Source organism: Acomys minous, assembly GCF_964271855.1.
Source record: "Acomys minous genome assembly, chromosome: 17".
NCBI classification, from domain to species: Eukaryota; Metazoa; Chordata; class Mammalia; order Rodentia; family Muridae; genus Acomys; species Acomys minous.
The window spans coordinates 2,587,244-2,604,062 of record NC_140500.1 but is presented as its reverse complement, the minus strand read 5'-3'; the positions used below and the strand labels follow the sequence as shown (position 1 = coordinate 2,604,062).

General features: G+C 50.2%; 1 protein-coding gene across 1 annotated transcript in view; it reads left to right on the top strand.

The window, feature by feature from the left end:
* The window catches only part of CCDC91 (coiled-coil domain containing 91), a 181,348-nt gene that overhangs the window by 36,409 nt on the left and 128,120 nt on the right, over positions 1-16,819 (top strand). The window contains exons 2-3 of the mRNA XM_084766575.1: positions 4,787-4,830; positions 8,548-8,626. Of these exons, the coding sequence (XP_084622701.1) occupies positions 4,801-4,830; positions 8,548-8,626 (109 nt within the window). The 5' untranslated portion in view covers positions 4,787-4,800. The remainder of the gene's footprint in view (positions 1-4,786; positions 4,831-8,547; positions 8,627-16,819) is intronic.

The window sequence follows — 16,819 nt, the reverse complement described above, 5'->3', positions numbered from 1 at the left end:
GATGCAGGCCGTGTAGAGGCCCATGGTTGTGAAGGGCTGTGAGGCTGTGCGACGGGGCGGGGGGTCGTGCCCCTAGCACTGCGTTCTCTGTGGGTTGTGGAGACGCGTTCACATGCCTGTTACTGTGACACACGAGCTCTTTTTCAGGACATGTCAGCATATCTTACTTTTAATCATGGGCACTAATGGTGCAGCCCGCCTTCCCTTCCCCTGATGCGCAGCCACAGGTCAGATGCTTTGTTTGAAGCCGAGGAGCTGAGGAGCTGAGGTCTAGAAGACTTTTCTCATCAGTCTTCATTCCCAAAGCACCAGTCCAAAGTGGTCTTTGAATTAACAATCCAGGAACTGCCCAGTGCAAGGTGCTGAGCAGCCAAGGTCATGGCCCATGCTCTGCACACGACGGCGGCTTTCTTGCAGATGCAGGACAAAGGCGTCCTCTGGCTGGCCAGCTGGCCATCCGACCTCAGCTGGGGGGCTTGTAGTGCCAGTCTTTGTCACCAGTCATATGCGGTGTGTTTCCTCCTCCTCCTCACTTGACTCGGAAGTCAGAAAGTGACAGAGAAAAACTGGATCCCAACTTTGCAAGGAAGGGGTGTGGCTAGTGAGGTGGGGGGCCTCTTTCAGTCCGGCTCTGGTTCCTTAGGTGCGCCCCCTGAGGAGCCCACAGGGCCTTCTCTGAAGGCTCTTTCTCTGGTACGCTTTCTGGTTGTCTGCTTTACTTTTGAGCAGCTTTGATGTCAGAGACACAGTTTATTTGTGTGTAAATACTTGTAATGTGGGGGGAAAATACAGTTTATTCACTGGAAATGCTTTTTTAAAAAGCATTTATACTTCTCTTCAGTTTCTAAAAGAAACAAAGCTGCTTTGACTTTTTGCTAACTATTTTGATGGAAATGCTAGGTAGATTGGATCATAACCTTTGTTTTCATGGCCGTTTTGGATCATAACGTTTGTTTTCATGGCCGTAGCGTAAGGCTGTAGAGGTGTTTTTCTATGAGGCGCCAGCGGCTGTGTAGTCTGCTTCCTTGCTATATGTGTTTCCCAGGGCAGGGGGTGCGATGAGCGTGTTTAAACATCGAGCTTATCATGGCCGCAGCCTTCTAGCTGGAAAGACATGGCAACCTGCCTTCCTCACCCTCTGCCTCTCTGTCTGTCTGTCTCTCTCTTTCTCTCTCTCAGTGCTCACCTAGGGTTTGGGTGCAGTTAGTTGCTCAGTGTTTACTGCAGTTATATACTGTTGAGTACAAGGGTGGGTGTTTATTGTTCTTGTCCAGTGTGTTGGTTTCTGTTCTCAGTTGGCTAGCACTGTGCTTACCAGTGTGACCCTAGACCTCCCTCCCAGTGTGTAAAGTCCCACTCCCGGTGGTAAGTGTGTGAGGTGGTCCGCTAGTTACTTTTGCTTGACCATGTGCCCTAGGCGCCTCTTGGCCACTCCTGACGTGGTGTCAGTTTTACCGTCCTCAGCCCGACAGATTCCATTTCCCAGTCACACGCCCTCTTTCTTGTCTTCCATAACTGGTTTTTGTCTTTTTGTGGCTCTGGGGATTTGAACCCAGGACCTTGTGCGTGCTTGGCAAGTCCTCTGCCATTGACTCTCCATCCCCGGCTCCACAAGATACTTCTAAGAAAAGTGTCTCATGTTGAGGCTGCATGCTGAGGAGATGGCTTTATTCATTCCTGAGCTCAGTGAGTTACTCAGGTCTCATGTCAGAAGCCTCTCCCGCTGCCGTCTGCCTCCCAGCGACACTGCGCGGAGCCTCTGTGCGCCTGGAGCTGCCTCACACGGCCGGACACCCCCCAGCCCCCCAGCCCCCGCCCCGTGAATTGTGCTGTCCCTGATGTGTTTTCCTTCTGCTTTCTTACTTACACTGTAGTCTTATAAAAGAAAGTTTCCTTGAATTATTTTGCCGGTGACTTCTTAGCTCTCTCTACCACAAACCAAAGACGTGTGCTCAACTGTGTCCATAGCAGCTTTATTCTTAATATCCAGAACCTGGAAACAGCATAGATGCCCCTCAACTGAGGAACGGATAAAGAAACTGTGGTACCTTTACACAGTGGAACACTACTCAGGTATCAAAAACAAGAAAATCTTGAAATTTGCAGGGGAACGGATGGAATTAGAAATGATTATCCTGAGTGAGGTAACCCAGACCCAGAAAGACACGCATGGTATACACTCACTTATAAGTGGATATTAGCCCAACATAGATGTCCTCTGAGAGACTCGACCGATGGGGATCAGGACAGATGCTGCGACTTGCAGCTGCGAGTTGTTTGTAAGAGATGGAGGACGGAAGGATGAAGGGAGGTGGAGGCCGTGTCAGGGGCTCCACAAGGGGCTGACTGACCCAGGGCCCTGCAGGGACTGATGCACCAACCTAGGGCAGTGAGCAGACGACCTGGACCCCATGTGTAGCGGCAGCCAATGGGCAGCTCATTCTCCACACGGGGAGGGGGCCGGAGGAGGACTGCCTCTGACAAGATCTCAGGTGCCCGGGAGAGGCCCTGTGGGAACACAAAGGAGAGGGATGCAGGCTGTCCTGATGAGATCTGATTGGCTGTGCTCAGAAGGGGAGGGATGCAGGCTGTCCTGATGAGATCTGATAGGCTGTGCTCAGAAGGGGAGGGATGCAGGCTGCCATGATGAGATCTGATAGGCTGTGCTCAAAAGGGGAGGGATGCAGGCTGTCCTGATGAGATCTGATAGGCTGTGCTCAGAAGGAGAGGGATGCAGGCTGTCCTGATGAGATCTGATAGGCTGTGCTCAGAAGGGGAGGGATGCAGGCTGTCCTGATGAGATCTGATTGGCTGTGCTCAGAAGGAGAGGGATGCAGGCTGTCCTGATGAGACCTGATTGGCTGTGCTCAGAAGGGAGGACCCCCCCCCCCCCCACCTCTCAGAGGTGTCAGGGAGGAATGGTGAGAACAGGAAGATAAGAGCTAGGGGATTACAATCTGGATGTAATGTGAATAAATTATAATAAAAAAAAAGAAAATAAATTATTTGGAGAAAGGCTTTAAAATAACATTTCTGTAGCACTATCTCTTAAGTTATCCAGGACAAGTTTCTTTACTTTTAAATGAAGTTGTGCGTACTTTTTTGGCAGCATGGAAGAAGACCTGTGTCTTGTCTTATTTGGAGTGCAGGAGCTGCTGGAACTGGGAGCACTGGCGGCCACCGCTTTATTTTGCATAGCTCAATCAGAGCTTAGGAATCTGCTTTCTCACCACAGCAAACACGCTGTGTGCTCGTGTTGTCCACTTGCTGGTACCCTCTGTCCCGTGTCAGGATGTGCCCCAGCTCTGGAAACTACCGTCTTCTCAACCGAACACCCGAATATAGCGGCATACACAGATGCTAAAAATAGTCCCCACTTGGCTCCAGAGCTTGTGGTGCCAGCGGGAGAGGACAGCGGAGCTTAGTTTGACTGCTAAGTGTTCGGATGCACGCTGTGTTCTTCCACAGTTTCTTCTTGACAGATGTAATCACAGGGTTCTCTTCAGCGAGACAGTAATGTGAGTGCATGTCTGAGTAGCCACCATCCACGCTCCCTGGAAGTCTAGTTTGTAGTTTCTAGGTGCTGCATATACATGGCTAGCTTCGCTTTAGTTTCTAAGTTCATAAAGAGAAATACATGTTTTGAGAACTGTTCCCATACCATGAGCCTGTGAGCGAATGGTGACCACTGTCCTGTGTTAGCGGCTCTGGTGATACAGCGCTGTTTGAAAGTGTTCTTTTCGCCGTCCAAGTACATCCTTTGTACTTTCTACTTGTTTCTTGAAAATAAAATTGCTTGGCCTAGTGAAAGCAATCTGGGCTTAGTGTATCTCTCTCTGCTGTCACTTCTGTGAAGTGGGCAGGGTTTCCTTCACTGCCCATGGCGGTATGTATCTCTCATGAAGCTGAACGTGACTGCTGGCAACCTGGAGCCGAGGCCGGCTTCTCGTGGCCCTCACTTCTGCTGTCTTGCTCTCGGGTATGGGGACCCTTTAACACCGCCACAGTTACCTCTGTCTTCTCAGCAGTTTCCCTTCCTCAGCTGCTGTAGTTTTGCAGCGCGGCTCTGAGGCCTTGACCTAGCACACGCTTCGCTGAAGCTCGCCTCCCTCCTGCCTTGAGACTGAGGGCGCAAGCGATCCTGGATACTCTCGTGTTTTCGCCTGGTCTCTCATGAACACCACTCGGTTTACCTTGATCAGCCCAGTAACTTGCTCCACATTTTTCCAAAAGTGCAAAGCAGTTTCAGCTAAAAATACACATATCAAATGCTCCAGGAGTCGTGGCCACAGCTCAAAAATGCTGATCAATTTTGAAAACCTAACTCAGCCCGGCCATGAAACCGAGGGAAGAACCTTTGTGGTGGGGACAGATTTCCAAAAACTCACCACAGCCCTGTTCTTAGCTGGAGTTTGTGCTGATGTTGCCAGACAGCTGAGGGGTAGATGCGGAAAGCAGGAAGCATTACTGATGGGGCCCTAGCGCCACTTTGGGAAAAGCAAATTAAAATGTAAAAGAATATTTTTCCACTCCTGGAGTCTCAACAGAAAATGGCAAAATACATGGTTACTGAAAAAAGTTCCAGAAAATTGCTAATTTTGCCAGAAAGTAAAAACCAATTACCAGCTGTTTTTTTTAAGTGATAAAAAATGGACACATGCAGTTTAAGAAAGCCTAATAATTTTGTAATCCAGGTGAAATAGCTTTAATTTACAACTCAGTACATACTCCTGTAAGTCAGGAGGGCTTTGATGCAGGTGCTCATCTCAGTTACCCTGTGTTTCAGGTGCTGTTTAAAGAATGGATGATGACGACTTCGGCGGCTTTGAGGTATGCACCATCTGTTTTAACTTTGTGTAACAGTAAACTGTTACAAAAACGTGTTTCCTTTGTGTGTTTGTGTTCCTGGTACAAGTGTGCAAGGAGCTAGAGGCCAGAGGGGACCTCTCATGTCTCTTACTTGCACCTGGTCACTTTTTTTTCTGGCCAGGGTCTGTCACTGACCTGGAGCTTGTCAGAGTAGGCAATGCTGGCTTGCAGGCCAGCCTCAGAGACCAGCTTTCCTAGCACAGGGGTTCCGGATGCACACCACTGTGCCCAGACTTTTTAAAGTGTGTCCTGGTGAAAAAGCTCAGGTCCTGTGTTTGCAAGACTGTTTACCAAGCCAACTTTCCCCCTGCCTTCATCATCTGTTCTGAATGGAACAAAGATTGAAATTGAGGGAAATCAAGAAGTGTCATCCACGCAGATGCTGTGGTGCGCTGCTGTCGAAGCTTTGATCTCGGCGGTAGGAAGGGTTTTCATTTGGTAGTTAAATGTGGCTGGTGAAGCATCAGGCAGTGTTCTGAGATTGTGTCAGCAGTGCACGGAGCTGGTGCTGAGAAGCCGGAGTTGGATTCTGTCACAGGCCCGCTCCACACAAGGGCTTGTAGTGTCTCTGGGCTGGCGGACACGTCTGTGCGGTCACCACGTTTGCTCAGGCTTTGATGGGCATTCTGTACGTGGCTGTTGCTAGCTGAAAGTGCAGCGTCTCTTCCTTAGTCCTTTTCAGTGTGTGTTCATTTTATTGAAATACTTTATAACCCAGTTATTTTTATGGAGCCAGTATAGTCTTGCAGGAAAATCTCTGGATTAAGAGTGGGGATGCCAGGTCTGGGGCCGGGAACCACCCGCTGTGCTCAGCGCTTTCTTGTTCCTCCTTTTTAAAAGTTAGACTTTCACCCAGTTAGGATTTGGGAAAAAGTCAGGGAGGATAATTAATGTTAGTGGGAGAATGGGGGCACCATTCAAGAACCCATAGGGTTCTTTTTAGCAGCAGGACATGGCTATCTATCTGTCGTAGCTGTCAGTGTAGAGGCAGTAACTGTAGACACACATGTTCTCCATGTGCAGACAGCTGCTGTAGACACATGTTCTCCGTGTGCAGACAGCTGCTGTAGACACACATGTTCTCCGTGTGCAGACAGCTGCTGTAGACACACCTGTTCTCCGTGTGCAGACAGCTGCTATAGACACACATGTTCTCCGTGTGCCGACAGCTGCTATAGACACACATGTTCTCCATGTGCAGACAGCTGCTGTAGACACACATGTTCTCCGTGTGCAGACAGCTGCTATAGACACACATGTTCTCCGTGTGCAGACAGCTGCTGTAGACACACATGTTCTCCATGTGCAGACAGCTGCTGTAGACACACATGTTCTCCGTGTGCAGACAGCTGCTATAGACACACATGTTCTCCGTGTGCAGACAGCTGCTGTAGACACACATGTTCTCCATGTGCAGACAGCTGCTGTAGACACACATGTTCTCCATGTGCAGACAGCTGCTGTAGACACACATGTTCTCCATGTGCAGACAGCTGCTGTAGACACACATGTTCTCCATGTGCAGACAGCTGCTGTAGACACACATGTTCTCCGTATGCAGACAGCTGCTGTAGACATACATGTTCTCCATGTGCAGACAGCTGCTGTAGACACACATGTTCTCCATGTGCAGACAGCTGCTATAGACACACATGTTCTCCGTGTGCAGACAGCTGCTGTAGACACACATGTTCTCTATGTGCAGACAGCTGCTGTAGACACACATGTTCTCCGTATGCAGACAGCTGCTGTAGACATACATGTTCTCCATGTGCAGACAGCTGCTGTAGACACACATGTTCTCCATGTGCAGACAGCTGCTATAGACACACATGTTCTCCGTGTGCAGACAGCTGCTGTAGACACACATGTTCTCTATGTGCAGACAGCTGCTATAGACACACATGTTCTCCGTGTGCAGACAGCTGCTGTAGACACACATGTTCTCCATGTGCAGACAGCTGCTGTAGACACACATGTTCTCCATGTGCAGACAGCTGCTATAGACACACATGTTCTCCATGTGCAGTCAGTGTAGACATGCATGCTCTCCGTGTACAGTCAGTGTAGACATGCATGCTCTCCATGTACAGTCAGTGTAGACATGCATGCTCTCCATGTACAGTCAGTGTAGACATGCATGCTCTCCATGTACAGTCAGGGTAGACATACATGTTCTCCGAGCGCAGGCAAGCAGTCAGTATAGACATCCATGCATTCCATGTTTGATCCCAAAATGTTTTTTTTTTAAAGCTCATTTGAGTTTTTCATACTTTTTTTCAATATTTTGTGTTTTGGATCTCATTCATGTTGCTGAAATGGAGAGTTTAGGGATTTGTAGAAGTCCCATTGACATTGAGGAAGGACGTGTTTGATGCTGTCACATGACATGCCGTGGTGCTTGGACGCTGTTATTTAAGACAGCATGCAAGCATCGTCTCGTGTCTTTGAGCTATCACAAACCCAAAGAAAGGCCACAGTTGGTTCAGAATTCCTCTGCACAGCAGACCGAGCACTGACTGGCACCGCAGCCACCATGTGTTCCCTGGGTCTCTCTCTCCAGTTCTGGGGAGGAGGGCGGCTTCGTCCTGTGCTGCCTGTCTGAGGACTTAGTGCATGATGGGAGTTAAAGTGAGGAAGGTACTGCTCTGTGTCTGTGCTGATCTTGCTCTGTCAGTTACCTGAGGGGCAGAGACCGTTTGCAATGCTCTATCGTTCAGCAGCCGAGAGCCCAGAGTGGGCTGTTCAGGAACACAGGCTCACTGCTCCTCAGATTGCTCTCTAAGGCTATCTAATCTAAATCATCTTTTTAAATAAAAGGTTTGCTCAGGCTATTTTTAAGGAAAAAATTTACATAAATGGATAAATGTCTGGCCAGTTAAATTAGAATAGTTTAAGTAAAGTTTACAAATTAAAGTGTGATGAAAGACACATGAAATAAAACTTGATTGACATGAGGTTATTGGGTAAGGAAGGGAATTGTTCACCTGAGAACTGTGGCTGGGCCCTGTGGGTGGGGAGCAGTGCAGGGATGAGGAGGGGGTGTGGGTGGGGGGCAGTGCAGGGGTGAGCAGGGGGTGTGGATGGGGGGCAGTGCAGGGATGAGGAGGGGGTGTGGATGGGGGGCAGTGCAGGGGTGAGCAGGGGGTGTGGATGGGGGGCAGTGCAGGGGTGAGCAGGGGGTGTGGATGGGGGGCAGTGCAGGGGTGAGCAGGGGGTGTGGGTGGGGGGCAGTGCAGGGGTGAGCAGGGGTGTGGGTGGGGGGCAGTGCAGGGATGAGCAGGGGGTGTGGGTGAGGAGCAGTGCAGGGGTGAGCAGGGGTGTGGATGGGGGGCAGTGCAGGGGTGAGCAGGGGGTGTGGGTGAGAGCAGTGCAGGGGTGAGCAGGGGGTGTGGGTGAGAGCAGTGCAGGGGTGAGCAGGGGGTGTGGGTGAGGAGCAGTGCAGGGGTGAGCAGGGGGTGTGGGTGGGGGGCAGTACAGGGGTGAGCAGGGGGTGTGGATGGAGAGCAGTGCAGAGGTGAGCAGGGGTGTGGGTAGGGAGCAGTGCAGAGGTGAGCAGGGGTGTGGGTGGGGAGATGGGTGCCATAGAGCAGTGCGTTCCTGTGGGCTGAGTGTGTGGCAGCTGGTGTAAAGTCTTGATCTTTAGGCCTTTTCAAGAGGTCTTGCCTTTCCTTCCAGGCCGCAGAGACCTTTGATGGTGAGCAAGGTGGAAACCAAGCAGTGTCTCCTGCTGTCCCCTGGGCCACTTTTCCTGCAGGTATCACCTCCTGGTCATGGGGTTCTTTTTCCTGTATTTAACATGTTTTTGTTGTTTTTCTCAGTTTTTTGAAGTCTGAAAAATGTAGTGTCCTAGATTTTACTCTGAATCCAAGTTTTCTTTTGTTCCAAGTACGAGTTGCATTGCACACGCTGTGCTAGCTTGAGGCTGCAGACGGATGGGGATGAGGAGCAGCGAGTGAGCATCACGTACAGCGCACACTGTTCAAATTTATCTTGGTTTAGGAGTGTCAGGAGGCTTCTTGGGTTGAATACACATGGCGTACTCCATCTTGTATCTTAAAATAATTTATTACGTCCATTACTATCTCAGTGTTGACGTTTCTTTATAATAAAAACATTCGGAAATATTATGAATTAAAAATAACAGTTGGCCAATAAATATTTTAAAAAAGTGTTTGGTATCCTACCCATCTTGAAATGCATGCTGAAACCACTCCGAGACTTCATCTTAGCACTCCCTGGATGTCTGTCACCTAGAAAATGATGCCAGTGGCCTCTGGAATGGATCCGGGGAAGGAGGGACTCTTACCCACTGGTGTGGGAGCACAAACCTGTGCACACACTCCTGAAATCAGTGGGAAGGACCATGGGCCCCAGGTCTGCCGCTCATGGGCATGTGCCCGGCAGGCTCGGTGTCTCACTGCAGATGTGGTCAGTGCTGCCCACAGGAGCAAGGAAAAGGACCAACGAGATGCCGTCGAGGGAGATGTGGAAACATGGCATACGTGCACATTGGGATTTTATCAGTTACAAAAATGGAATCATGAAATTTGTAGGAAATGGCGGAACTGGAAAGGATGAAGTGAGGTGACCCAGGCTTCAGGGAGTCGTGCACATGATCTGACACGCGTGGGGCTCAGCGCTGACTTTCATCCGTGTGTATGCACTGGGACTGAGGGAGCAGGGATGGCAGGGAGAAAGGTCCAGAAGGCCAGAGAGCAGTGTAATTAGATCCTGGGAGGGGTGAGTTTGGCCTTGGGTGGGAGGGGCAGTGCACGGCTGCAGGGCTTGAGGGAAAGGGTCAACCAAAACCTAGTGACTATGAAAATACCATAAGGAAATTTGCCATGTAAAAAAAAAAAAGGCAAAAGAAACAATACATAGGACAAAACAAGAGTTCCCAGGTCGGTTTTGCAGCCCGGGGGTGGAGCCCTTGCCTGGGACTGGAGGTTCAGGATTTCAGCCGCGGCACCACAGGGGTGGAAAAACCACAGCTGCTCAGAGTGAAGCGCGTGTGGAGCATTTGAACTCCTGCAGCCCCCACAGGACAACAGTTTTACTTCATCCCTCTGTCCCCCCTGAACACCAGGTGAACTAAAGGAAAGAGCAAAAAAGTCATCAGGGTCAGAGGAATGTGGCTCAGACGCGGAGCCTGGGTGTGTAGCACGCGCGAGGCCTGGGGGTCATCCTCAGTACACACATACACGCCAGAAACAGCTGTGCAAACACAATATTGAAGGAATTAAGTAAAAACATTTTGTCATTTAAAGGTGTTTCATAGAAAGCATGGTACTTGGTGGTAAGATAATCACGTGCAAAAGATATTTTGAATTTTATAAACTTCCAGTCACATCTGCGAAAATTTCCTCAGGTGTCCCTCTCTGCAGGGCATCCTAGTCTAGATTAGTGTACTTACTCGGCGCTCAGGCACCGTGGATAGCTGTAAAGTCCATCCTGTCCTCCCTGTGGGATCAAGGACAGGCACACCTGTACTGGAGATGGCGAGCCCTCGGCCACGGGGCAGGCGTGATTCCGCCGTCACTGAGGACAGTGTTCTTGTCACGCCTGGTGTGAGGGAGCCATTGCTACTCTGTGCTAGGCCTGTTGATATGGACTTGGAAGGACCATGCGGAAACTCAGCAGGAGTACACAGGAGAAGAGTGGGGCATGGCAAGGTCGGGGTGCTTCTCCTTGCGTGAGGGGTGTGTGTTATTTACATAGCCCAAACCTGACTTCTGGCACCCCCACTTCTGCACTCTCACTCCTTCAACTTTTGGAGTTCTGGCTTTAAATGTTATTGCATTAGAATTTCTCTTCCCAGGATGATTTCCACATCTCTCCTCCTATCTCTACCTGCACCTGTTACCACACGCGGGTTGGGGGGAGTTAGGCACTGTGTTCGCTGTATCATGTGTAGCATATGTGTACATCTCTGTGTGTGTGTGTGTTTATGCACGTGTGTGCTGGTGCCCTTGGTGATGAGAAGAGGTCGGCAGCTTCCCTGGTGCCGCAGTTACAGACAGTTGTGAGCTAAGCTGGAGTCCTGTAGAAGAACAGTTGCTCTTAATCTCGGAGCGTCTCCAGCCTCCCTGTGAGCATGTGCTAAGTGCTGTTTGCCAGGGATAGATGCCTTCAGTGTATGCACAGGACACATTTAAGGAGAACAGGGACCTGTGTGGATTAATGAATGGGTCGCTGTGAGGGTTTGGGTGGCCGTGAGACTCCGTAGGAAGAGCCACTGTGATCCTTGGGGTGCCTGTGCCGTCAGCTCTTTATCCGAAGGTGGGCTGGCAGTTGACCTCTCTCTGTTAAACAAATGAAGAAATTCTGACTTAGGAATGTTGATAGAGTTGATAGAATTTGATAAAGATGAGACCATGTAAGAACGAGATCTTTTCTGTCTCTTCCTGGTTTCATTTTGTTCTGTTTCAGCAGCGCGAGGTTCTGAGCCTCTCAGCAGGAAGACTCGATGCGATGTGGCCCTGACAGAAGGGCGGGCTGAGTCTTGAGCATTGAGCCTTGCTTCTGATGGTGTGAGGCCGGGAGCAGAAATAGAGAGGGTAGGATGGACTCCCACAGTGTGGCCATGTGGAATCTCTGAGTCTGAGCTGCCGGGAGCTCATGGGAAAGCTCAGAGCTGCAGTTCCAGGCTTGCAAGTTTCCTGTTGATGCCGAATTCTGTGATTGTATGAGGTGCCAGGCAGGGGCGCTGGGATGGATGTGAGGAGAGAAGTCTCACCCACTGCTGGCGGGAATGCAAACTAGTGCAGATACTCCTGAAATCCATTTGAAGGCTTCTCAAAAAAAGTAATGGCCACATTCGCCTGCTGAGCCACTCACATAGGCCTGCAGGCTTCTGCAGAGACCCCTGCACCCCTGCCCAGTGCTGCTCCCCTCATCTCCTCACGAGGGCAAGGGCGGGGACAAGGCCTTCTGTAAAGATGTGCACATTGGTACACACAGCCAGGAAGTGGAGGCGGCAGAGAGGCTCCTTCCTTGCCTGCATGTCACAGTTTCCAAGACGCTCTTGTCCCTGGTGCCAGTGGCTGTCTGTAGGCCAGTGAGCCGGCACCTCCTCTATGCGCTCCTCTTCCTTACAGCCGGGGAGCGTTGGAGTGGGGGTTCCCGGTACCTCAGGACACGCGTCTTCTATGTATGTGCTCACCCAAGGCGGTTCCGGGGAAGGGAGGGGTGAGTGGCAAGATGGCCGCTATGCCCTCTCTACACACCCTGTGTTCTCTCCTCCTCCTCACCCATGTGTGACCTCTGGCCGTGTTGGTTACTTTTCTTGTTTCCTGTGTCTGACTTTCAGTTCGAATGCATGATGTGGAAGCAATGGTTGCTAAGAATAGGGCCTGTGGCCTGGCTCAGGGACACCTGAGTTCAGTCACTGAAGCCCCTGTGGAAATACAGAGCCGGTGTGTGCAGGTGTCCTCTGACTTCCATGAGCGAGCGTTGTTGCGGGCACACGCCTCCCGCACACACGCCGCGCTCGAAGGCGCCCTGCTCAGAGAGCAGCCGCAGGTGCTTGGGAGCGTGGCGGGCTGTTTTGCTGATCGTGTGCTCTCTGGTTCTCCTGTGTGACCGAAACACTTGGATCACACTTAGATCACACTTAGATCACACTTGGATCACACTTAAGTTCAGCACAGGCCCAGGGGCAGTGATGCAGGCACCTATTTCCTGCACTTCTTTTACCCTTTATTTTTCTACCATTATTTTTTTCTGAAGGAAAATAATTTCAAGATTTTTGGTAGTCTTACAACATTCAGGGTGGCTGCTCATTGGAATATAAGTTTTAGAAAAGTAACGTAAAACTTTTAAAATAAAAAATCTTGTTTAAATCTGTTGTAAAATAATTATGTTTGTCAACTTTAAAAGGAACACTGTTGTCCTTTCATTCCCCAAAATTAATGTTTGTCTGCTGACAGACACACACATGTAAACACATGCACACATGAGTAGGAAAACTTGTACCTAAGACGACCCTTGCGCTATCGAGTCTTCCCTGACCTGTTCCTGCACGGCAGTGTCCTCCCTGTGGAGACCCTGGGGTGTGGAGCCCCTGGTAACCTGTTATCTGTGTGGCGATGCCACCCTTCCCTGCCAGTTGTGTCCCCCCTCTCCAGGTTCTTGTAAAAGAAGGTACTCACTATTGCTCACCACTGCTCACTGTTGCGCACCGTTACTCACCACTGCTCACTGTCACTCACCACTGCTCACTGTTGCTCACCACTGCTCACTGTTGCTCACTGTTACTCACCATTGCTCACTGTCACTCACCACTGCTCACTGTCACTCACCACTGCTCACTGTCACTCACCACTGCTCACTGTTACTCACCACTGCTCACTGTTACTCACCACTGCTCACTGTTACTCACCACTGCTCACTGTTACTCACCACTGCTCACTGTTGCTCACCGTTACTCACCATTGCTCACTGTCACTCACCACTGCTCACTGTCACTCACCACTGCTCACTGTTGCTCACCGTTACTCACCACTGCTCACTGTCACTCACCACTGCTCACTGTTGCTCACCACTGCTCACTGTTGCTCACCACTGCTCACTGTCACTCACCACTGCTCACTGTTGCTCACCGTTACTCACCACTGCTCACTGTTACTCACCACTGCTCACTGTCACTCACCACTGCTCACTGTTGTGCACCGTTACTCACCACTGCTCACTGTCACTCACCACTGCTCACTGTCACTCACCACTGCTCACTGTTGTGCACCGTTACTCACCACTGCTCACTGTTACTCACCACTGCTCACTGTTACTCACCACTGCTCACTGTTACTCACCACTGCTCACTGTTACTCACCACTGCTCACTGTTTCCCTCTGTTGCTCACCATCGACACTCACCATTGCTCGACTTTGTCAGCTCTTAATACTCCTCTGTCTTGGCTTGGTGGCCATATGCATTTTTTCATTGTGCCTTTTTGCAGCACACTGAGATTTTCAGAATCCATGGAGTTTTTTTTCGCTTGTTGTTGCATTCACTATTGATTCCCTGCTCTGCTGTAGATTCAGAAGGCTCTCGAAGTGTCTGATGCTCAGATCTGTGAGTTTTATCTGCCTGTCTGTGGAAGTGGCTGCCTGAGACGGGAGGACGTTTCCCCAGGTGCGTTTTGTGTGTTGGCAGACCTTCTGCCCTTAGTGTTAGCTTCAAGTCTTTGATAGTAGTCACCTGCAGTGACAACGAGGTCAGGCCGTGTTGTGCGGCCATTTTGTACAGTGTGAGTGGCACAGTTTTAAGATGCAAAAGCCTGTTCACTTTTTGTTTTTGACTATACAAATGTAAGTCGTGTAGAAGGCGAGGTGGGAGGCGCAGACCGTGAGCACTGTCCCTTCCTGTAGTGCTCCGGGTTCCTGGCAGCTCCGCACAGACCACATGAGACTCAGTGACCATCAAAGGGAAAGCAAGTGGTCCAGATAGATGCTTTAATCCAAATTAGCTTCTTCAAAACAGCTTATGAAGAAGGCAGACTAAACTGTGTGTCACGAGCCCGCCCTCAGGAGGAATGGTGGGAACTGGACCAGCAGATGCTGAGGCAAGGGACTTAGATGTGGTTCCTTGCATCTGGGGCTATTTGCATACAAAGCCAACAGGAAAGTGCAAGCATTCCTCCCAAGACCTTGGCAGAGGGGGTCCTGGAAGACAGATGCCTTTTTGATTTCATGGTTCAGTCTTTCCGTTCCCTATTCTGGCCAGGGGAGGCTAGGGCAGCAAACTAGCCCTGCTTCTCAAGGGCTCTGGGCCTGGGTATAGTCACTGTTGTGTATAGTGTGTGTGTGTGTGTGTGTGTCTCTGTGTGTGTGTGTGTCTGTGTCTGTGAGTATATGTATGTGCATGCGTGCTCATATGTTTGTGTGTGTATATGTGTGTATAGGAGTATGTATGTGTGTGCATGTGTGCACACGTGCATTTGTGTGTGTGTTTTGTATATTTGTATGTGGTAGTGAAAACACAAGTTCATTGGTTTTATCTGTGTCTGTGGGAAGATTGGAAAGTGACTCCCTGTGTACTCACATACCTGTGTCTTACAGGCACTGTAACCAGCCGGGCAGACGAAGGTGTTTTTAAGGAGATGTTGTGTCTCTTAGTCTGACTGTGACACTGGTGAAATAATGTGCTCTAAAGAAATGAGAGACGTCATGCTGAGAGAGGGAGAGAAGGTGGCGTGGGGAGTCCGACCACCTGACAGCCTGAGGCTGATGCAGATAGCAGTGGCCAGTGGTGGGCAGAGCTGACTCCTGACCAAGACCACGAAGGTGTGCGTGCTTTGGGCCCTCTATTTAAGCTGTCCCTCTTTGCAGTGTGGCCGTGTTGAATAACTCACTCTTTTCTGATTTTTACTTTAATTTGGCTTTTTTAATTGACTCATTAAGGATGAGTGGCTGGACCTGACCGGGGACTGGTTTCGACCCCAAATCGGATGGCAGCAGCATGGCACGGCTTAGAACCGCCTCTGCTCCCTGGCTGCTGTCCCTTCAGGCATTTTGTTAGGTCACACACTGGGTAGTTTATGTTATAGTCATATGAGTATATTGTGCACATGTATGTCAGTGTACCACATGTGTTCGTGGTGACTGTGTAGGCAAGGAGTGAGCTTCAGGTCCCTTGGGATGGCGCTGTAGTTACAGACACTCATGAGCTGCCATGTGGCTTCTGGGAATTGAACCTGGGTCCTTTGGAAGAGCAGCCAGTGCTCTTAACTGCTGAGCCATCTCTGTAGCCACAAGTATTGAGTGTGTCTGGAATGAGCTATAATTCAGATATGGAGGGTACACCTGTGGGGGTTTTTGTTTTGATTTGAAGTAAGTGGATCCACTTCTAGTCTGGACCTTTGAGGTAGGAAGACAAACAAGATCTCATTTAGGTCTTGAGGCAGGAAAACTTTAACATGGGCCACGCCTTCTGCAGGAATCCCATAGAAGGACAGGAAAGAAGGAAGCGTTTCCTCTCTGCTTGCTCTCACCTCCCTAGCACTTCCTCCTTGGCTGGCATCAGTGCCCACTTCTTCAGGACCCATCACCACTGAAGACCAGCTGGGACACGTAGCCTCGCGGGCCGAACAGCTAGTGGGTTCTTAAGACTTTTGGTCCACAGCCAGGCGCCATTGGGTTAGCTGGACCTCAGCCTGTGAGCACTCTAATAAAGGCCAGGTGTATACTTTTCTTTTTATAAATGTACATAGAGGAAACACACACACACACACACACACACACACACACACACACACACACACACACACACACACACACCCTCTCTCTGTCTCCCTCTCTCTCTCTCTGTCTCTCTTTGTCTCTCTCTCTGTCTCCCTCTCTCTGTCTGTCTGTCTGTCTCTGTCTCCGTCTCCCCCCCCCCCCCCCCCCCCGTGTCTGTCTCTGTCTGTCTGTCTGTGTCTGTCTCTCTCTCTCTCTCTCTCTCTCTCTCTCTCTCTCTCTCTCTCTCTCTCTCTCTCTCTGTTGTGCCTCTGTAGAGAGCCCTGACAGTACAGGGCCTGCTCAGCACGGTGTCCCTCATACTTGCCTCCTTTGCTGAAGTGGATTTAAATCAAGTGTTACTTTGTGCTACAAAATTGAGTTTCAGGTTGTTCTCTCTCTCCCTCTGAGGTCTGTGTGATGTCAGAGTATTGGAGCCCGGCGTCTGCTCCTCTATGTTTCTGGCCTTCCACTGGAGAGTTGGCCTGGTTTCCTGAGGTTCTGGAATACTACAATCCCTCCCGGTCTCCTAGTATGGTTATCTGCCCTGCATCCCCTGTCTCCTCTGTGGTTGGCTGATGTGTCCCACACCCTGTCTGCTCTGTGACTATCCCACATCCCATCCGTGCACCAGCCAAATGTGCTGCTAGTCGCCTTGCTTGTCTCAACCTTGGGTCCCTTCTGAGCAAAGCTACCATCAAGCTGTTTCTGTGTGACCACGATCACTTCTT